The 24,001-nt window shown below is 44.5% G+C and overlaps 1 protein-coding gene across 1 annotated transcript in view; it reads left to right on the top strand.

Annotated features, from left to right (window-relative positions):
- Nucleotides 1-1,127: 1,127 nt before the first annotated feature.
- LOC307089552 (leucine-rich repeat transmembrane neuronal protein 4-like) overlaps nt 1,128-24,001 on the top strand; it is a gene marked incomplete at both ends in the record, with an annotated part of 54,658 nt that continues 31,784 nt past the window's right edge. Inside the window, 3 exons of the mRNA XM_079755899.1 lie at nt 1,128-1,175; nt 2,322-2,463; nt 21,980-23,679. Of these exons, the coding sequence (XP_079612025.1) occupies nt 1,128-1,175; nt 2,322-2,463; nt 21,980-23,679 (1,890 nt within the window). The remainder of the gene's footprint in view (nt 1,176-2,321; nt 2,464-21,979; nt 23,680-24,001) is intronic.

Genomic DNA, 24,001 nt, shown 5'->3' with positions numbered 1-24,001 from the left:
CTGTCCCACTGATAAGAGCAGAGATCATTGAGAAGCAAACACACAGCTCCCTGGAACACATTTAGACGTTTCATATGGATGAAGCAGCAGTGGGAATAGGAATATAACCACTACGCCTTGTAACAGTGGTGGTGCTCCACAGTATAGCTTTACTTATCCTATTACCAGAGGTAGTATTTGTAGCATCAGTTTCAATATAGGAATACAAGTAGCACTTCTTGTAGTACCAGTAGTATTAGTAGTAGTACTAGTTGTAAAAGTAGTGCAGTAGTAAATGATTGTGAACAGTAGCAATATTATCAGGAGGGGAAACAGTATATCTCTGCCATGGCAACAGCCAGGACTAAGGATTAAAACCCCTTCAAAGGAACAACTTTGGACACTTACACCCTCCTTGAAAACAAGTATGCCTACAACCCACTAGAAAATCCTTATCTGTTCATCTGCTTGTGGGACTGCAGTTTGGTGTGTGATAGTGTGGTGAATAGTTCCTCTAGCCTGATTCGACGGCATCCATCTCAATAAGGGAAAACAGAGGATGAGCCAACTGTTCCGACAACACTTTACACACCCAGGCTGTTCCATGCACTTATTTAGGAACACAGCATATGTCCTGTTTGTAAATGTAGGCCTATTATAGGCCGTTTTTTGTTTTTGTTAGTTGCTTTGGCCCTTCTCTCCATATATCACTATTGTAGATTATACTTTTTTGCCCTATATCCTCATGGAATATGAAATTGTAGCATTTTATTTGCTGTTGAAAACCTAATTATCTCCCTCTCTGTAAGATAATTTAGTCTATCGTCCGTCCATACGCTATATTTAGTTTGAAACATCTGGCCGTGCTTGGAGTGAACAGTGAGAATATTAACATCTCTCTCCTCCTCCCCCCCCCCATCTCTTCCGTTTGAAACATCTGGCCCTGCCTGGAGGGAGGGAGCAGTGAGGAAATGAGAATCTCACTCTCTCTCTCTGGCGATGAGAAAGAGTTGGCTAAGCCCATCAGCCAATCTGCCGGCACGACTCCCTTCCTCCGCTGTCCGGGGGTCTTTCATTTAGACCGCCGCTCGCTGTAATCGCCACGAGGTGTTGGGGAGCGAACTGGCGTCCCCCTCTGCGCCGCGATAATGACGGCCGCACCTGCACACGCAGAATCGGCGTGGGCAGAGATCGGTGTGAGTTTTGGCCAAGATGTGATGGTCACACTGAAAGGTGGATGTTAATATATATATATATATATATATATATATATATATATATATATATATATACACACACACACACACACACACACACACACACACACACACACACACACATAGAAATGCATTTGCATACCTGTGTTCTACAGACAGACTATACATACGTATAGCTATACATATGTGATGATGGGTAGTATATATATATAAACTTAAATGTATATCTTATGTATAGGAAGGCTATATAAATAGAATATCAGCCAATAATGCAAATATACTGTATATATATATATATATATATATATATATATATATATATATATACACTCATTAAAATACACGTGTTATGTAATTTTATGCTATTTTATGTTTGTAGGTCCATATAAAAACCTACAATTATAAACATGTATACATTATCTACAGGTGGGCTATATAAATAGATTATCAGCACATACTACTGCATAAATATATATGTATAGAAACCTATAGCAGCAAGCAAAACAGCAGCAAAAAGCTACGGCATAAAAACACATATCGCATACATTCATGATCCTGCCAATATACACCACTGCCTGTCGTTCCCCATCTCCGCCAACATCCCCTCTGACTGTCTCTCTCCCACACACACGCGCGCCCCCATAGCGTAGCAGGGTGCACGTCTCCCGCTTACAGACCCCTCGCACACACACACACATTGAAAACGCACACACGCGCGCGAACACACACACACACACACACACACACACACACACACACAGTGTCTTCACATCACCAGCGTTCACTGGCTGCAAACCTCCCTCCTCTCTGCACAGATCCCAGCCTTCTGTTCCTACTGGATGTTTGCACACCTTTTTCCACAGCCTTCATCCCGTAAAGAAGAAATGAAAAAAAGGGCTGTCCACGCGCTACTTTTCTTTATGTCTGTTTGCCGCTTTATTTGACAATTCTTTGGGCATATATCCGATTTCTTGGGTTTCCAGGGAGAGCGCTTAATTTCTGGATAACTCCCCATCTGCGTCTCAAGTTAGACGCTGCGTTTCTCTCTCGACAACGGTTCGCGAACACGCGTCCTTTTCCAAAAAGTTGTGCAGCTCTATGCGTGATAAGTGCGGTGTTGTGCAGCACCAGGTCCGCGGACCCGCGCGGCGTGGCTCCGCGTCGCGTCCACACCGATCCCCCAAAGGAAGAAGAGCAGGTGAACCCGCTCCAGTGTGCGCGTCCGTCTGCAAAAGACGCCTGCTGCGTTGCGTCGCCACCGTCAACGGTGAGCGGCGAGACTTCTTGGGAGGACACAACCGGGGGACCAAGTCTTGAGCTGTGCACCGGACGTCAGGTGGTTGTGAACCAGATGCATCGACATGGGTGAGTGGACATGCAAAGTCTGGTGAAAAAAAACATGCATGATTGTTATGTTTCGACAAAGTGGGAGCAACGATGGGTCGGTGAGCCACAGTGGGCGACGTAAAGATGATGGTCCGTTGGCTGCATGGAGATTATTTTTCTCGCTCCCACATGATCACACATGCAGCAGATTTTGGATAACTGGATCATAGACGTGCACGTTTATTGGATTCATTATTATTGTCGGGCCAACTATTGTGTCGTAATGATTGACGTTTATATACTTGATGGGGATTTTTTAGTTTCTGGGTTGAAGCAAATGTTCATTTAAAATGCAACATTATGCGCATCGCAGGACAGACAAACTATCGCAGATTTCTTCTACCTCTTTAGCGCACTGTGGGCTATCACATAACAGCCATTTCCTGCGATACAAAATTGCATCTTCCTTCTTTTCTTTACATAATCAAATGTATGGATTCATCGTAAAAAAAACTGGGCATCATGGCGCAAAAAAAAAAAAAAAAATCCCTCTCCATCCAAAATCATAAAAAAAGCATCAAAGTTGAGCCTCTATCTCTGCGACGCCTACACTTCGGTGTCCATTAAGCCCAACATGCACACAGCATAGCCTGCATCCCTCTCACCCACTCCATTTCACCAACAAGCAACAACACACATGCACACACATTTGATGTACCAACCTGTGACACAGAATGCAACAACAATGTCTGAAGGGGCCTCAATCCCAAAATCCATTACCCACTTATTAGAAGTAGCCTATGTTTAGCTCTTTGAAAGGGTTTATATTGTATACATTACCCACTGCAGAGGGGAAAAGACAAATTTGTCATCATTAATTGAGTGGGTATAATTTGCTGTTACGGAACATAAGATCAAGCTGACAGCACATCAGGTTGAGGAATGAGATGAAGCACTTAGTCGCAGAACAAAAGGGCCGTCGCACCACCTGCCATCGCCTTCGTTTAATAAAGCCATCCATCGCTCACCCATAGCCTTCACCGGCTTATTAAGGACCCCACCAATTATCTCAAACTCACCCTGAAACTATCTGATTCATGCCGTGATTTATGCACCCACCCTTTCATCTAAAACAATCCTAGTGCATAATGGACACGGGAGAATGTAGAAAGTTGTCAATCTAAAATAAATGGCTTGATTGTTTAGCTGCAAAAGGGATGGTGGACGGCCAAAGGGGGATAAACACAAGCCTGGTGTTGAATACAATATCCCCCGAGCGCAGCGCTGGGTCAGCCTTCACCCGGAGCGATCTTGAACGTTGCTCCAACGTTCAGTCTGAAACACGACCAACAAAAGATTCCGAGCGAAAAGGAGGAGAGCGTGAGGGCACAGGAATAGGCAGCAGCCTCCACCTCAAGAAGGTCGGGGGGGGGGGGGGGGGTGGGAGAACACAATCCTTCAATTTGTCGCAGTCAGAAGTTTTACCTCAAAACACCACAAAAGGTAAAGGGTTAGCGGCGGGATAGTCTAGGGGCGAGGGTGTTTTGAATCCCAATTAGTTTGGGGTTTGATCCCCAAATGTTGCCCTGGCCCCTACCCCACCTGTGGGCATCCTGGAGCAAGATGCTCCCTTCTACCCACTCTTAAGGGGCTTGAACACGGCCACTACCAACACCGACCATAAGTACACTGATTCAACATCAGAAACAAGAAACTACCATCAACCGCCAAGGGGATTGGCAGTCTGCTGCCATTGTTGGTGTTTATTGGGGCATTGTGTAAACACCATACGGGGCTGTGGATACAAAAATCTGCTATATCGGTGTTTGTCAATTAGGGGTACATTGAAGGATTGCGGGAGGGTGGGGGATGTTGAGAAACACAGAGAAAGAATGAAAATAATGAAAAATGAAACGGTGGTTGCATGAAGCCTGAAGTGTTAAGTCGATTTTTTTCTAGGACAAAGCTTTCTCACTTCAGGTCAGGCCAGGTTCAACAATACAAGAAGTATGGCTGAATGCATTTTTTACCTTTGGAAAATGTTTTTTACCACTGAAAGGGGTACTTTGCTGAAAGAAATATCTCCATGGTAGGACATTGGTGAAGAAAAGTCTGAGAACCACTGCGCTCAGTGACTAATAGCATATTCGTACTAGTACATGTACTCAGACTTTTCTTCACTAATGTCCTACCTTGGAGATATTTCTTTCAACAAAGTACCCCTATCAGTGGCACAAAACATTTTCTAGAGGTAAAAAATGCATTCAGCCATACTTCTTGTGTTGCTGATCCTGGCCTGACCTGAAGTGAGAAAGCTTTGTCTTAAAAAAATAAAATAAAATAGACTTTACACTGTTGGCTTCATGCAACCACTGTTCGTCGTGCCACTCCTCCGTACATTTTGGTGTTTCTATATTAGCATTCATTTTCGCAGATTTTACTAGTGCTAGCACTGCTGACCTAGAAGTATACCAGCAGGGGTGTTACTTCATTTCCAAGTACGGTATTATTATTAAGTAGTATTAAATATTAATAGTGCTGTTCTATTAACGCTCTAGTTCTGCAGTTCTAGTTCTACTGAAATAATTCTGATACCTGGGTTCTTGAACTGAACTATTACTGCTCTAGTACTTCCTCACAAGTACTACCACTCTCGTCTAATACTACAGCACTAGGAAACTGCCTTTAGCAATGCAGAGAGTACTCTTACTGTTTTTGTGGTACCACTACATCTCCTAAAACTACTCCTTCCCATCCAATACTGATCTAGTACGACTAACACTATGTGCTGCTACCATTCGTGAAGTACTACTGAGATGCTGCAGTCTACAGCCCAACAGTCAAACCAGAAGGGCAATAAAGAATCAGTACAGACGTCCCACTCCACCATGGAGATGATGGGATCTCACAGCACTAGTGGGTGCTAGTACTCTACACATTCCCCCTGCATGAATAAAACCTCAGCTCAGGCAAACATATACAATACGGTGAGTGGTAATTCACGCCGTTAATGGAACGCTTTCCGTGTGTGCTTGGTTCTCTTCAACCACCAGCATCGCGCGCCTACTCTGCAGTGTACGTAACCGCTACCGAGGGCTGCCCTTTGATTGACAGAGAGCCATGTTGAACACCGCGTGGGGAACATGACCTCCTTACACCCATCGTAACGGGCTGATGATGACTAATTTGGGGGCGGGTGTGTGTGTGCGCATTCCAACACCTGTTAGCTGAAATCCGACAGGGTTCGATTAAAGTAGGGCCAAGTAGCGGTTTAATGGAGACAGCGTTTGGAATGCACACGTTATATAGAGATTAGATGAGGCAGTCGGTGCTGTCAGGCAGATTGGTGATTTGTTTGTTTTTGGTTTTTACTGCGTCATGGAGACAGTATGTAATATTGCAACCGTTTTACTTTTAATGAATATTCACCAGTAGATTCGGAATAAGCAAGGACAACTTTATTTTCCATGCTAATAAAGCTTTTTTGAATTGATAAGAGAGTGGGAGAGAGGAAGAGAGTGTGTGTGAGAGAGAGAGAGAGAGAGAGAGAGAGAGAGAATGGGATAGAGAGACAGAGGTAGCGAGCGAGAAAGAAAGACAGAGGGAGACAAAGAGTTTATTGTCAATGTGGCAGAGAGTGATAGACATAGAAAATGAGAAAAAATATCTCAAAGTTAGTATTTTAAAACACGTTGGCTTGAATAGCAGACGGGGAAATAGTAGAAAAGGGGAAATAATAAATTAGTTGATTTTCTCTATGGCTTCTCTTCAAAGTTAAACCTGCAGGGAATAGGGAATTTAGGATGCATAGAAAAAAAATCTAAAGTAATAAACTCATTTTTAGAATGTATCCTAGAACTTTATACACAACTAATACACATTTTAGAATGACTTTTATTTTATATTAACGATAAAAAACTAATATGATGGTATATGTATATGTATACTTGGTCTCATGTGCAGGATGTCTTGCACTTGGTTATGTGAAATTTGTGTACCAGTTCTTTTAAATCCTCTAAAGTGTTTTTTACCAATTTATGCCGCTTTTCTTTTTTTTTTAAAAAGTTTTTGAAGAAAATTTATGCACAAAATGTATCCACATATACATTTTCTTTATATTTTTACAGGGAAATCATAATCGGATAAAGCAGGTAATAAATAATAATACATTCATACTATCATTCACGGACATAACTCTATTACTGTCATGGTCACCGTGCAGAGTGAGTTATTGCTATTCCGATGATAAGGAGGTGTGTGTGTGTGTGTGTGTGTGTGTGTGTGTGTGTGTGTGTGTGTGTGTGTGTGTGTGTGTGTGTGTGTGAAGGGTGTTTGCGTCTCTGGTGTGTGCAGCACACTCTATTTTGTGCAGGCTTCTACATTGCGATACGATCAACGAATATTCACTTCAACCATGTGTGCTTAGCATATTTTAGATTCCTTCCTGACTGTTTACTTTGTTGTTTTGCCACAGAGAGGTTATTTACATATTAATACTCAACACTCAACATTAGTTACATACTTATACTGAAAACATAAGTTTTATAATTATACGAAACACATTAGTTATATGCCTAAACATATTAGTTATACACTTATAATAAACACATTAGTTAAAGGTTAATGCTTAACACACTAGGTACATATTATTACTTTTCACATTAATATCAAACACATTAGTTATATGCTAATATTAAACACATAAATTACCTACTAACCAGGGGTAGGAATCACAGGGTAGGCTACCTCACGATACAGTGCGTGATACCTAATCTCACGATACAGCGATTCTGCGATAATTGATATAATGTGGGACAATCCTATAACAATACATTACGATATATGTATGACTATGAATAATATAGATTTTTTTCATTATTATTATAGATGCACCAGTGTATCAATTTTCATATTGCACGAAGAAGGGCGATGATATACCGCCGTATTGATATTATGTCCAACCCCTAACACATTACTTACATACTAATGCTAAACACATTAGTTACATGCTTACACTAAACACATTACTTACACACTACTAAGCACATTTGTTACGTACTAATACTTAACACATTAGTAACATACTAATGCTAAACACATAAGTTACATTCATACTAATGCTAAACACATTCGGTACATACTAATGCTAAACACATTAGTTACATTCTAATACTAAACACATTAGTTACATGCTCATACTAAACAAATTGTTACATTCTAATACTAAACACACTAGTTACATGCTAATACTAAACACATTAGTTACATGCTAATACTGAACGCATTAGTTACACACTTATGCTAAACACATTAGTTACATACTTATGCTAAACACATTATTTATATTAAACACAATACTCACATAGGAACCCTTATAAAGTTCTAAATAACATAAATACTTAAGAAAATAAGTAAACTTTAACTAAGTAAGTAAAGTAGAACAAAGTAAGAAAATGTATACAAAGTAAGTAAAGTGAAACAAAATATGTGCCATCAGTACAGCACAATGCCTATGTAAGGCCCAACACCCTCACTTGCTCTCTACGATAACATTGAATATACGTCGCTGTTTTACAGAGGAAACGGTTCGTACAGGACTTTGTAATCACTGAGATCATGAATGCTAGTATTAGATTAGCAGCATTAGCATGGTATCAGGTCTTAATGGAACTCTTAATGTGAGTGGAGAGGAATACTCAACTAGTCATCAATCTCTCCCTCTCCTCTGATTATAGAATGCGTACAAAGTCGCCGCCCAAGCCAATGGCTCGGATGAAGCAAATTCGCCTAATTTGCGGGTTCCCTCGAGGTAAAATACCAGAACTTTTGCGCAGTAATAGGTGGTTACTAACATCTAAAGGTTAATCCAGTTTGTATATCTCCAAGTGAATTTCTACAGCTTGCCAGCCATCCATTCATTCCTTTTTCCATTCATTCCGTTGATTCACCCTTTGCTGTGTATGTATATCGGAATATAAACACAAACACACCTTTAAGTGGTACCTTAATGCCCCTCCAAGTGCAGTTCTCCAGCCTAGCCTCCATACATAGAGGGGCTTTCCTCATCCAGTCCTCTACCTCTCCTCTACCTTGAACAGACCTTCATTCCTTCATTGTTCACAATCAGAAAACTGATTAATTGAGGTCACAAAATGTGTAATGATTTAATTTTGGCATTTACTACATGCTGTCTAATCCTGGCAGTAGCTCACTGACAATTACAGGTGCCGGGTCTTAAAGTGTTTAGATGTACCGCCCCTCCCCACACACAGGCCCCAGCTCAGCCGTATTCACCCCAGCTGTACTTCAAGTGCAACAGATGTTGTAAAATAAGCTTTTATCGTAACTCACTAGGATGCTTTTCTTCCGCTGCTCCATGCGTTGGCCATGAGTCGAAAATGACTGCCCTATTCGACTGTTTAATTAATGAGAGTTAAATCATCAGGTTATAAGTGCATAAAAAAGGAAATAAAAGTACCTCATTTCAATATCGCAACGCCAGCGTGTGCAATAACTCAGTGTTGCATGATGGGAAACCTCAACTCGATAGTATGTCATATCTGTCCTGAGAATATTTTTTAATCTCATGCGCCTTAAATCTGTGCGAACACACACTCAATGATGTAATACATCATGCATGCACACACAGACCCCCCCCCCCCCACACACACACACTGAACTGAACACACACACACACACACACACACACACACGCACACTCACACACACACACACAAAGTAGCAGCCGGGAGGTTTTATGTTTTTTTGCTTGCATCAGCTCTAACTCCACATGCTGTAAAACGCCAGGCTGCTGTTACCGTGAGCGACTGTCTTTGGGTGGGCGAGGGGTGGGGATGGTGGAGCGGGGAGAGGTGGTGGTGGTGGAGGAGCAGTGGCTGGTGGTTTAGAGGAGGGAGGGGGTGGTGGAGGTGGTGGCAGTTGTGGTGGTGGAGGATGGGTAGAAGGTGGTGGTGGAGGTGGTGTTGAAGGTGTGGGAGGTGGAGCGGTGGGAGGTGGTGGTGGTGGTGGGAGGTGGTGGTGGTGGTGGTGGAGCGGTGGTGGTGGTGGTGGTGGGAGGTGGTGGTGGTGGTGGTGGTGGTGGTGGTGGTGGTGGTGGTGGTGGAGCGGTGGGAGGTGGTGGTGGAGGTGGTGGTGGTGGTGGTGGTGGTGGTGGAGCGGTGGGAGGTGGTGGTGGAGGTGGTGGTGGTGGTGGTGGTGGTGGTGGAGCGGTGGGAGGTGGTGGTGGAGGTGGTGATGGTGGTGGTGGTGGTGGTGGTGGAGTGGTGGTGTTGAAGGGGTGGGAGGTTGAGGAAGGGTTGAGCAGTGGGAGGTGGTGGTGGTGGTGGTGGTGGTTGGAGTGGTGGGAGGTGGTGGTGGTGGTGGTGGTTGGAGTGGTGGGAGGTGGTGGTGGTGGTGGTGGTGGTGGAGTATTGGGAGGTGGTGGTGGTGGTGGTGGTTGGAGTGGTGGGAGGTGGTGGTGGTGGTGGTGGTTGGAGTGGTGGGAGGTGGTGGTGGTGGTGGTGGTTGGAGTGGTGGGAGGTGGTGGTGGTGGTGGTGGTTGGAGTGGTGGGAGGTGGTGGTGGTGGTGGTGGTGGTGGAGTATTGGGAGGTGGTGGTGGTGGTGGTGGAGTATTGGGAGGTGGTGGTGGTGGTGGTGGTGGTGGGGGTAGAGTGATGGGAGGTGGGAGTCGGTAGTAGCCAAAGGTTAAGAGCTACATTTGGGGGAGGCGTAAGGCGAAACAAAGAGAGTGCTGCCACTGTTCATACATGTGGAACCCCCTCCCTCCAGACCAACACACGCCCGTCCCATGATCCATCACTCCTCCACGCCCCACTCGGCTCCCGGGCTGATGTTTCGTGTCGAGCATGCAGGAGGCGTTCCCTGTTTAATGCAGTGTAATGATTGTCACGCTGTGGTTTTCCCAAGATAAATTTGTTATTTCCCCGCCCTCGTTTCTATTGTGTGGTATCCCCTTTTTTTCCCTGCAAGTCACGCTCCAGGCTGTATACAGTTTGGATTAGAGTGCCTGTACCGGTGCACGTGTGAGTGTTCCCCATATCAACCATCCCCGGTATCAAAAAGGGTTGGATCGTTGCTGAGCCAAACCTTTGCCTGTCGAAAAACTGAAACGTTTTGGCTTGCATTTTTCTTTTTTTCCCTTTTCAGTAGTAAGACAAACTGAAACGCTTGTCTTGAAACATATCTACAAGCGTGTATGTTTGTTTGCCCATAGCCTGTACATGTTTGGTCATTGTACGTTTTATGTATGGAGGGCTGGGAGGTGTATGTGTGCGCTATGCTTTTCTTCATATCAGTGTTCTGAGAATAGGTTTCTATATCTTGATATTTAAAAAAATGATCTAAAAACATCTTAAACAGAAAAATGTCACTGTATTTAACATGCACAATTCTTTTAACTCTCTGATATCTTATTTGTTCTGTGTTTTAGTTAATTGTTGTGTGATAGCTTTCATGTTTTCTCTGTACTGAAATATCATACCGGTCATCTTGACCAGGACTCCCTGGAAGAGGAGATATTGTATCTCAATGGGACCTTCCTGGTTAAATAAAGGATATAAAAAAAGAATCCTATATCTTATATATTATGTATCAGCAATTTGATATGTTGCTTTTTTTTTCCTGCCTGTGAGTCTTCCTCTTGCTAAATAAAGCTTCTCTTGATATTAAGGTTACCAAGGTTACTATACAAAATAATGTAAATATTTTGGCTGTTTTGTCTCAAACCCAATCTCCCCTCCGCTCTCTCACTCAAAGACTCTCATCTTACCAACAGCCGCTTTAAGCAGCAGGAAAACAATAAGCGGTATAATAATACATACAGAACGATGCGTATTCCCGTCACATATATGGCACGGATACAGTGCTCATTCCCATGACATCTCCCCGCACCCCTGATATGAAGAGAAGGCTCCATATCTATATTCATAAACCTCCACCAGCTTCAATAAACTATATTGGAACAGCCTAATATGGACACGTAGCCCATTCCCTTAGCTTATCTGTGTTTTTTTCCGTGACAATCTCCAACCGCAGAGAGAGAAAGAGAGAAGCCTCTGGAAGCAACGCACGCTTCTGCCATTGCATAACTTCACCTGTGGTACAAAGTCTGCACGGTTCTGCTGAAAACACCGGGCTATATTTGTGTTGACTTTGGGGAGCCATTTGATTTCTTTGAAGTGCTTCACTGCTTCGGGGGTGCTAGCTCTGCTTGGCCACCACAGCTCGGCACTCTGGGTAATAGTCTTTGCGTCAGTGCGCCGTGAATTCAAATGAAATATCAACTTGTCGCACGGCCAAGCACGGGCGACAGCCGAGTCCACTGTGTCAAGAGGAAGGGGGGATAGGGGGAGAAGGGGGGATGGAGAGAGAGACAGAGAGAGGGGGAGAGAGAGAGAGAGAGAGAGCGAGAGGGGGAGAGAGAAAGAGGGACAAAGTGAGGGGAAAGGAGAGAGAGAAAAAGAGAGGGACATGGAGAAGGGAAGGAAGAAAGAAAGGGGGGAAAGAGAGAAAGGGGAGGGTGGGAGAGAGAGGGAGGGGAGGGTTGGAGAGAGAGTTGGGGCGAGAGAGAGAGAGTGGAGGGCGGGAGAGAGCGTTGGTGGGTAGAGAGAGAGAGTTGGGGGGGAGAGAGATGGAGTGAATGAACTGCCACTGTCCCACTCCTGATTCACATTTCTGAAGGACTCCAAAACAAGGCCAAAGAACCGTGGGACATTTGGAAAGGGAAAACAGTTAGAGCAGATTTCTTAATGAGGTTCTTGTCATACGGATCATTGAGAATATATACAGCTTTTTTCATTGGCCAAAAATAAAACCCAAAATAGAATATAAAATAGGGTAACAACGTGATTCATTTTGGAGAATACATTGGAAGGATCTGTGTCTGTATGTATCTGTGTGTGTTTGTTAGTGCTGAGCCCTAATATTCGGGTATTCTTTTGCAGGTATTCAAAGCTCAATCTAAGATTGAAATGCAATTTCTTCCTTCTTTTTTATAAAATAATAGTAATCAATGGAGGATATATTTGCGAGCGGCACGTAGAAGGTTAGCTTACATTACACTATCCAGTGATATCCCAGGGATAAAATACAATTATACCTATATGCAAGAGACGTCCTTCAGTGACGGAATGCTCCATGTCGGGGAACCAATCAGCACGGCATGAAAAAGTAAGCCATAAGGCATCTAAATCCAACACAAAAAGTACCTCAGGCTAGGCTCTACATACTACTCAACGCATGGCAGTGGTGTTCTAGCTTAGCTTTAAAGATAAGATAGTACTTTATTAATCACAGAAAGGGATTTCTTTGACTGGAAATATCGCTTTTCAAGCTGCAAATAATTCCTTGTTTTTCCCTTTTTGCGCAATTAAAATAACACTGTAGAAAGGAAAAGTGATAAATTGATAAAAACGACTCTGCAGCAGTGGTGCCCACCGGCTCTGATTCAGGCCTGAGAAAGATATGGAGAGTGAAGGGACATTCTTTTTCTATGAATATTCAAATATTCATTCTGAGCCTTAACGTTAATCCAAATCTTGAAATGATCTATCGTAGCCAGGCCTAGTGCGCGTGCACGTGCATATGAATGTTATGAGTGTAACTCATGTGAGAATAGCAATTTGTGTGGATATTTATAGAATAAATCTACACCCGAGCAATTCAATTCAAACATGCGCCTGGCATTGGCCTGTCTTTGAACCTCATTGGCCTGAACATCATTCTCTCAGAGACTACCTAGGTGTCTTTATCGACTTTACCTAATACACTGCGGACAAACGGCGGGCTAAAGCTGGGGGCAGGACGGTATACAGGCAAGGGTGTTAGACTCCTAGCCTTATGGATGCCTGGATCGATCTCCAAGGTCCACAGCCGACCCTGTAAGCAAGCCGTGCTAACCCCCTAGCTGCACCTTAATCACACGTATCTGAATCCACTACTCCAAAAAAGAAGATGCCAAACGGCTAAATAAATCAGTCGATAAGCAAATAAGTCATGTTCACCGACTGCAAGGCTACAGTGCCAGACTAAGCGGCCTGGTGAAGATCCGACATGCCGCGGTGCATTAGCTGTGTCTCTCTGCCGTGCCGCGCTCAGTGACCGGTAATGACCCTGTGATGGATCCGAGAGACCGCCCTCCCTCTCTCAGTCTCCCCCTCCTCCCTCTCTCTGTGCTGTTAAAGGACCCCCATGGGTGGCCCCCTGATACAGTCCTGTCCATTGGGTTTCTATCAATCTCCGCGCGGAAATCCATGCGGCGCCGCGGCGCGCTAATTAAAGTGGTTGTCCTGCGAAGGCGTCGATGAGCTCCAGCAGTGGGGAAACAGCAATAGGCCCTTACAACGGGCGGAGGGATTTCTTTCAGTTTTTAATGCGCCAAAGTATTTCTCCATCTCAGACCCCCCATTACCCCCCCGCTCCCCCCTCCCCCCGGCCAACAACCCCCACCTTCTACTTGAAATATTTAGCTGCGGAGGACTTTAAAATGGAGCAGGCGTGTGTGAAGCAGGCCGGCAGATGCTGTGTGGCTGTTATGTTATGCTGTTATGGCTGGTTGATTGGCCCTCGCACTGCCCTACCAGAGTCAATCTAATCGCTCCAAAGGGATTATCATTCATGGGGGGGGGGGGGGGGGACTGATGACTGTGTAAATTGCGGTTGATGTTTGGCAAGGGAGGAAGATGGTGGAGCACTAATGGAGGCGAGGGAGTAGGCAGGGTTCCCACGTCTGGTTCTTAGGAGCTAACAGCCTTATTTATAACCTTTCTGATGCACCTTCTCCCTCCAATACTCACTTTTCCCTTCCACTTCACAATTTTCTCGACGTTTATCCAATTCATGGCTCTTATAGACGATTGTATTACACTCTTTTCACAAAAACACTTAAAGCTTCTTTTATTTATCCCCCAAAATAGTTTTGTCCCTGAATGCTTTATTCCCCACTTGAATGTGGAACGTTTCATGGTTCACATACAAATGTGACTGCCAGCACCAGAAATGTTCTGCTGTTCTCTAGCCTTTGTGCGCAGAGTTATGGATGAGCAATCCACTATTGCTCATCATCATTGCCCTCTGACACACCAACATTTCTCTGCCATATGTGTCAAGTTCACACTTAAGCCGAGGTCGTCTATAGCAGTTAGCTACCGTAAATGCTTTGACTTTGCAGCAGTAGCTCAGAATGTGCTGTTTCCTTCCAACCATTCCATTACAAAGACTTTGTAGATGTAGGTTATATGTGTGTGGCAACAATGGTTGTTACAGGGTACATCATGTTAACGTGCGGAGGATAAGACTTGATATGGTTTGTTGATAGCTTCAGCCAAGAGACTCAAGACTTTCTTGAGTCTATAGTATGTTGTCCGTCCGCACCCTTAATGTACGCAATTATTGTATGTTGGACGCCTAGCACCTAATGTACGCACTTATGTATGTTGTACGTCCTAGCACTTAATGTACAGACTTATTTATGTTGTATGTTGGGGCACTTATAACAGTAATTAGAACTGTGTAGCATTTTATCCTAGCTGCCTTTGTTGTACACAGGGAATGTCTTAACCCAGCAATTATTAGTGCTTGGCACTTGTTTCTATGAACATCCTTACTGTACCAACAGCGATGTATTGAGAGGAATGAAATATATTTATATGAAATATAAAATATGAACTGAATAACATTATCATAAATGATCAAGAGGTGTATTTTTGGTAATCTCTGTTATTCGTATGATTCATCCATTCAACTCTATCCTTTTAATAAGTAATTTTGTAAGGTAGGGAATGGTGAGAGAGAGAGCGCTAGAGCAAGACGAGGAAAGAGAAAATGGGGACATCATGGCTCAAATTGGTTTCCCTCTGTTCCAGTTTAGTGCCATAATGAAACAAAGACTTTTCCCCAGAATTTGACCATGAAAGTGGGGACGTCTGGTCATGCCAAGGTTAACTGGAGCTCCTTCGCAAGCAAGGAATCATTTGTAGCTCGGAAGGCTACGTTTTCAAACACAGGTTATTGTTTTAAGAAAACTACAAAAACAGAGCCTTTTAAAGGAGTCACGATTTCCTTTCTGTGATTGATGATAAAGTACTATCTTATCTAAACCTAGGACAAGACATCACTGCTTTACATTAAGTAGTACTAATGATTTGGCTTTTTTTCTACTAGCCCTTGTGGCCATGTTGAGTTTGGCCACCACCGGTTTAAACCCACCGGGTCGCGCCCGAGAGCACCATAGGGCTGGGCCGAGGTGAGCCCGCCACGCCTCTAAGTGGGCGGCGGAGACGTCAGCCCTGATTACACTTTCCAACGAGAAGTTGTCCCTCAAAGTATAGGCGGATAAAAATAAAAAATAAAATGCACTGTATGTTCTTTTGTATGAGACGCATCACCATGCACGCAGAATGGCCAGAGTTCACGACAGCATAATTATTTATTATTTGTTTGTTCCTATAACTACATAAGCTGAATTAAAAAGTATTAGTTTGACTATATTCGGTTGTAAAACAAAATAGCTTGTTGAAATAGTACTGATTTATTATTATTCGTTTTGGTCTGAAGACTGGACATTGGTCCACTATTAGATCACTGTTTTCTTCCTTATATCAAGCACATTGTGGGGCACTCGGGAAAATACTTGTGAAACATTGTCCAATGTATAAACCGATATGAAATGAATCAGCTCTCAATGAGTTATTGAGATTAAGAAGCAAAAAAGGGTGATGACTTCATCATCACGGATATCATTGTGTGTGTTCTGTCTTAAACAACCAAAAATACATTTAATGTCTCTTAAACAAATCAATAAAATGTGACGGTAAGCTATACTAAACTAAAAGGCTACAATAAGGGTGTGTGGCGTTGTGTCATCAACTCAAGACAAGCGTGTCATCAGTTAAGGCCCACCGAGTCCCGCCGGTATCGTATAGTGGAAAGACGCCATCATAGTCATTGTTGAATCACACACAAAGTGAGGGAACAAATCAACAAAAACAAACTTGTTCTGTTGAACTTATACTCCTTTCATTTATTTATATAATGCTAAAATAAAATACACTGCTAGAATGTCACGAGGAAAGCATGCGTCCCAATGATATCCAGATACCTTTTTATGAGGTCTGTTTTATATTCTAGCTGACAGTTGATGCTGTCAAGAATCTTCACCTGGCACATAACACAGCTGGGGGCATAGAGGTTCAATTAACTCTTTATCCGGGGGATTTCCTCTATTATAAGACACTGTGGAACACACTCCAGTACCAGGGAGAAATTGGGCATATGGCAGCCCTCACTAGAAGAACAAAGCCCGAAAGTAGTGGAGTCATCGTGGTAGATGGGCAGGTGAACCGATCTGTTCCAGTGTACAAAAGGTCGATTGCATCGCGTTTTTTCCCTTTAACGATCACTCAAGCATTCATCTGGACTCAATGTCTCTTTAAATCAACAACAAGAATGGTTCGGGGAAGAAAAAAATACTACTTGGTTGGTCTATTGACAAAAATGGCGTTGACATTTGGTTGGTATTTCAGGGCTGGAGTGTTCTCAATGTGTTTTTCAAAGCACTGCGTTTGTGGGGCAGTGACTCAGTCATAGCGTGGCCATTCATTCCGTTGCAGTGCTAGTGAACAGGTGCTTAGTTGGGTGTGCACTCGCTGTTATGACTCATGGTTAGCGGGTACACTCACAGCGGGGTGTCGGGGCGCATCGATCCAACCACTGTTCCTCCTACTCTCAACCGCTGTGCTGTTGTTCCTATTCCCCACATCAAACTAATCCTCCAAGAGTGTGTGTGCCTGTGTGTGTGTGTGTGTGGGTGGGTGTGTTTGTGTGCGTGTGTGTGTGTGTGTGGAAGTGTTGTTTGTAGATCTGATGTGTAAGCCATGAGTGGAGCTAATCTCTAGCAAATTGCCGTCTTTGCCAACCACTTGGGTAGCCTGTGGCTATGTACAAAGTGACAATGAGACTAGTGATCAAATACACTTTACCATTTACATTTGAAAAGGTTACGCGTTGAACACGAAAATATAACTACCTCATGCTCCGACTCTCAGCCTTCGTGAACAGTGACATTTAGCTTTGAGCTTAATGAACGGATCATCCCCCACCTGACTTTAGATGTGGTTTGGATCGTAGCACCTCACAGTAGCCTGTGACATACCTGGGCAAGATGCCCCTACCTACCCATTAATGACAACTGAATTGCTTTGGAATAAATGGCTGAATGAAGTAGGGCTGTGCAAATAAATCGATCATGATATGGGTCTTTTCATATCTCGATAACGATGTTATCGATATCCCGATATAGTTAGTTTTCTGTGAATTCTATGAAAATAATGTTTACCTAGAATAACCACATGCCTCATGACTACTACTTAATATTCCTATCAACTAAATGCAAATGAATTTTGAAGGGACAAAAATGTTGAAAGGACAAAATTGTTGAAGGGACAAAATAAATATTAAAACTACCTCTAGTGTGGACACACTCAACTTTGTTCAAAAGTATGTAAAGAAGCTTGTTGTATGTATGTGGTTCACCACTACAACATGACCTTGTGTTCAGATGTCATTACTCTGCACTCTGTTCAGTTGTCTTTTTAAACTAGGTACTTTTGTACCTAGTTTACAAAGGTACTAGGACAATTATTTTGTTGCCATTAAATGCAGTTTGACTGAAAGGAGTCTGCTAAATAACTCTATTAAAATGAATTTGTACTTGTCCCAATTAGTCAACATATCAACATCTGGACTCACTCATAAAAATACACTTAGAAAGTTGTTTTTTTCTCAGTTCATGTTGTTAATCAAGTCTAAATTTGACAAAATTGAATCTGACGGGGCGTGAAAATACGTTTGTTGACTTTTCATTTCTTTCATTAACCAATTACATTTCTATTATGTGGCGGTTTCAGCTCATTTGCGGCATTTAAATCAAGCTGAGTTTCCTTAGAGATTTTGTTCCTCAATCATTCTGCGTGCGAAAAACAATGTGTGTTGCTTTGGTAGCGCTGTGAAAATAGGTTTGCGAGACGCTTAAGAAAAAGAAACCACTAACCCACTTCAGCATAGAACTCCTATCTCTCCCTTAGCTGGAACGTGAACGGCTGCAGCAAGCTGTGCAACATATACCGTAGAGAAAGGATTGAAAACCACACTATTTGATATTTGAAGTGTGAGTGGAATTAATTCCAGCAAATAAATGAATTGGAGCAAATAACCGCTGGGTGAAATAATGTATTTTTAATCAGGTGGATGTAGTACTATATCACTATATAATCATATCGTCTTATTAGATTACTGAAATGTTCAATCATCTTTGTATGCTAATTTATACCAATATTTCTTGTTGAAGTCCGGGTAAGAAAGGATGGTATTATTTAATGTAGATTTAATATTCATTCATCTTAAAATGAGACCAACCTGGCTATTGAAGGAGAATTCAAAATACAAAATAGATATATATAGATACAAAAACATATTGCTAATAAAATCAAGACAAGGGTTGAATTGTACAGGAAAGATAGGAGTTGCACAATACCCTAATGCAAGATAAGAAGCCAAGATATCTGCTCTTTTACAGTTTTTATTTGAGGAACAAAGCGTTATCTATGTCTTTCAGGGCTGATCATAGGCTTAGATAGGGATGCCGTTTTAACACCGCGGACATAATCCGTTTCATCAAATCAGGGCCATCAGCATGACTTTTGTGAATAAATAATGTTTTATTGGCTTTTTGTGCCTTCAAGAACAGCTCAGTGCAGACGGACAGTGAAGTGGGTTGAACGAGAGAGGAAATAACATCTTGCATAGGATTACAGGACAGAATTGAATCTTTGCATCTTAAAAGGTTTATTTATTTCCTAAATGGTTAGCATACTAGCGGTTACCCCAACACGCCAGCATCAATTTGAATCTAATTTAAATGCCAGAACACAAATCCATACGACTTGATATTACACCAGAGATTAATTTCACCACTAACAGCTCATACAAAACAAATAAATCCTGTACAGGATTACTGTACAGGATCCTGAACATCTAACAACAATTTATCCTAGCCAAATACTTACAATATACTTCACATTGTCTCACACTGGGAAACACTTGCAGTGCCACATTTGCAATTCAAAACCCCAGAAAGGTGAGAATTGCACCTTCTGACAGAAACACCATGTGGTGCTAATTAGCATTCTGTTCATTAAACCTGCTCACTATCACACTGACTCCTTGTCCTGTTGGATTTATTATCCTTTGTATCATTAGCATTACTTGGCCTCTTCGATATATCTATGGGAACCTCTGGCCGGTCCTGAATGTTCTGACCTTTGAATATTCTCTCGGCTAATTGCGGTTAAGATATTTATTATTTGAATGCCTCCGATGTTGCTTGTCATTTTCCCCAAAGTCAAAACTGAGGAGAGGAAAGGGAGGAGACACAGCAGAGGGCTGTGCTTGTGTCTCGTATTCATGTATAGAAATAGGAGAGGAGCTGGATAAGATGAAGATGATCGGTTGATCTGGCAACCGGCGACATGTTTGTCAATATGGGCGCCAATTATGAACCAACAGAAATGATCGGCAGATTAGCGTTAACAAAGGCTTAATATGTCTTACATCCTTATTACAGCATTCTGTTTATTGGGCTATTAGATTCAGAATTAATATTATGTTATCTATTGGGAATATACAAGATTATCTGAAGCTGGCGCTACAATCTGTCCTACTACATGTTGGCATACAATCTGTTCATTGCAAATTTAATGTTGGCGTATCTGACAAAACACTCAACACAGCGGTTTAAAGCGCAAAGATAATGGGGCGTGAGTGACAGCATTTTTTTGCGTCTTCATAAATATAAAATACACAGTGACAATACAAATATTACAGACCACAATAATGATTTGATATCACTTATCTTCATATTTTCTAAATGTTTGCCCGCCACAATCATTAATTCCAGTTTGGAAGTGGGCAGCGGTACAAATATTAATTTTCTATTATGTCATGGCTCTATTTGGGTAAATTAATGTTCTTATGGCCAGGTCACCCATGTCGTTAGAGACGATGTGTGAAAAACATTCAACTTGGTAAATGTTCAACAAACCTAGTTTTTTCTGATTTGGCCGAATAAAATGAAGGGAATGTTTAACTTGTGTCTTGAGCAGGTTGAGGGTTGGTGTTCAGCGGGGTGAGGGAGCGATTGAAAGCTGAGGGCGTGTGTGTGGTCCTTGTTGATCTGTTACCAGAAGGGGACATGCTTGAGAGCTTATAGCAGCGCCAGTGACCATCTGGCTCCACGCGAGGGGCTGACCCGGGGATCCCTGGGAGCTGATGCCGACATTTTACGTTTAGTGTATTTAGCGGAGACACTCGTAGCCTCGGCGACTTAAAACTGAGCACGAGCAAAGCTTACCATCCAGACTGGAGCAATGCCAGATACGATAACAGAACCGGGAGTCTCTATAGGAATCAGAGATATGGTATGGTATCGTGAAAATGATCAAAAAACAAGCACTCTGAAAGTAATGGAGGGGGGGGAAGGGTTTTCTTCTCTTTTTCCTTTTTTGGAAGATGCATTCATGGAATCTTTCAAATCCTGCATATGTATCAGGGGCGGGGACGTAGGAGCAGGGGGACTTGTTGGAAGGCTGTGCGGTAAAGAGAGACCATCTGGGTTCTCTGGAGACCTGAGGCCAGTCATCATTCTGTTACTGAGGTCAGGCCTGTGGGGGGGAAACGGGGAACTAGGGAAAGAGCCATAAAAGTTTAATCATGGGAGTGGTTTAGCGAGAGAGGGGAATTGGGATCTTCTCTGGAGGAAAGCAGCATGGATTTGCCAAAGCTCTGAAGTGGAGGCTGTGTTTGTTTGCGGCATTACTGGAAGCAATGTGTTTTTCGGTGGCTCGCCGGGAAGGATGTCAGCTCTCGTGTTTAGCACATTTGCAGCTCTAGTTGTAGGGGGGCAGGGTGTTGGAACATAAGGATGCATATTCATGATCGCAGTTAGTGGCAAAGCCCCTCTATAAAAGATAGAGCAAGACAGATAGAGACATTGATTGACTTTGACTCATTGAAAGCTGGAGGGATATATATGCGTAGAGCAGAGAGGGAGGAAAGAAACAGAAAGTGAGATAGATAGAGGGTAGAGAAGGGGAAAATTAAACCGCTGAATATGTTGCTGGGTTAATCATTATTTATTTCCCTCTATGAGCTCATACCAACCCGACCCCGGTTTCTGTTTATCCCTGTAATCTCGAGAAAATAACAAAACCATTAAATGGAAAACACATTGTCGCAGGACAGGGGGACGTGGTGGCATTTCGCGGGCCTTTCATATTGACCGTTTTATCTTGCAACCGAAGAACGAGGGTTCCCAGCGTAACCTAATTTCTAATCTCCCTCTGTCTCTGCTTATCTCCCCCCCCCCCCCCCTCCCCTGCCACAGGTCCCTGGCTGCCTGATGAGCGGTTGGCACACCTCCCCTTCCCCCTGCTCCTCCTCCTCCTGCAAGCCCCCCTGCTGCTGTGCTTCGGGGAGCGCACCTGTCCCAACAGCTGTCGCTGCGAGGGGAAGATAGTCCACTGCGACTCGGCCGGCTTCCTGGACGTGCCGGAGAACATCACGGTGGGGTGCCAGGGCCTCTCCCTGCGCTACAACGAGCTGCACACCCTGCTTCCCTACCAGTTCGCCCACCTCAACCAGCTCCTCTGGATCTACCTGGACCACAACCAGATCTCCGCCCTGGACAGCCGTGCCTTCCAGGGGGTGCGGCGTCTCAAAGAGCTCATCCTGAGCTCCAACCGGATCACCTCGCTGCACAACGCCACCTTCCACGGGATCCCCAACCTGCGCAGCCTGGACCTGTCCTACAACAAGCTGGAGGTGCTGCAGCCGGGGCAGTTCCACGGCATGCGGAAGCTGCAGAACCTCCACCTGCGCTCCAACGGCCTCACCAACATCCCCATCCGGGCCTTCCTGGAGTGCCGGAGTCTGGAGTTTCTGGACCTGAGCTACAACCGCATCAAGGCGCTGACGCGGACCACCTTCCTGGGACTGCAGAGGCTGATGGAGCTGCATCTGGAGCACAACCAGTTCTCCCGGATCAACTTCTTCCTCTTCCCTCGGCTGGCCAACCTGCGATCGCTCTACCTGCAGTGGAACCGCATCCGGGTGGTGAACCAGGGCCTCCCGTGGACCTGGTACACCCTGCAGAAGCTGGACCTCTCCGGAAACGAGATCCAGACCCTGGACCCGGCCGTGTTCCACTGCCTGCCCAACCTGCAGATCCTCAACCTTGAATCCAACAAGCTGTCCAATGTGTCCCAGGAGGCAGTCTCGGCGTGGATCTCGCTGACCGCCATCAGCTTGGCGGGCAACATGTGGGACTGCGGGGCTGGCATCTGCCCCCTGGTGGCCTGGCTGAGGAACTTCAGGGGGAACAAGGACACCACGATGATATGCAGCAGTCCGAAGACCCTGCAGGGAGAGAAGATCATGGAGGCCACCCGCAGCCACGGCATCTGCGAGGAGAGCGACTACTACCAAACGGAGACACCGTCCCCCACGCTGGAGCTCCTGTCGGAGACCGTCTCCGACGCCATGTTCGCCCTGACCAGCGCCTCCACGCCACTGCACACCACCACGGTCGCCGCGCCCGTAACCCAACCCCCATCAAGACCGGAGCCCATCCCCTACCCCATCCCCTACCCCATCTTTCCCGGTCACGTGAGCAAGGGTCCTCGAGAACGCCTCCTGCCCCGCGGACGCCCCACTCCCCCCATCCGGCTCGCCACGCCTCCGCCGCCGCCGCCGCCGCCGCCGCACCCCCCAGAGACGCACATGACTCTGCACAAGGTGGTGGTGGGCAGCGTGGCCATGTTCTTCACCCTGTCGCTGGTGATGACCATCATCTACGTGCTGTGGCGCCGCTACCCGGAGGCGCCGCGCCAGCTGCTGCACCAGCAGCGCTCCATGGTGACGCGCAAGCACCGCAAGAAGAGCCCCGAGCCGGAGCAGAACCTCAGCTCCCAGCTGCAGGAGTACTACATGAGCTACAACCCGGCCGCCGCGCCCGAGGCGCTGGAGGTGATGGGCAACGGCTCCGGATCCTGCACTTGCACAATCTCTGGTTCCAGGGAGTGCGAGGTATGATCCCCCGGGGTAACACCACCACCGCCACCTCTAACACCACCGTTGCCATTGTCTTAGAACACGACACGCAAAAACAAAACCTAAACAAACTACATTACAACACAGAGGCTCAAAACACTGAGGTAAATCCTTTACAACGATGCATGTGCCGAGAGAGAGAGAGAGAGAGAGAGAGAGAGAGAGAGAGAGGGAGAGAGAGAGAGAGAGAGAAAAACGATTTTGGGTTAGAGTTAAGCACCATTGTCTTCGGGTTCATGACACGCTTGGGTGCCAATTGTAAGACATCTCCCCATTTGCTGTTGTATTGTTTGCGTTT

Source organism: Pollachius pollachius, assembly GCF_949987615.1.
Source record: "Pollachius pollachius genome assembly, chromosome: 18".
NCBI lineage: Eukaryota > Metazoa > Chordata > Actinopteri > Gadiformes > Gadidae > Pollachius > Pollachius pollachius.
This window is presented reverse-complemented; position numbering and strand designations above follow the sequence as displayed.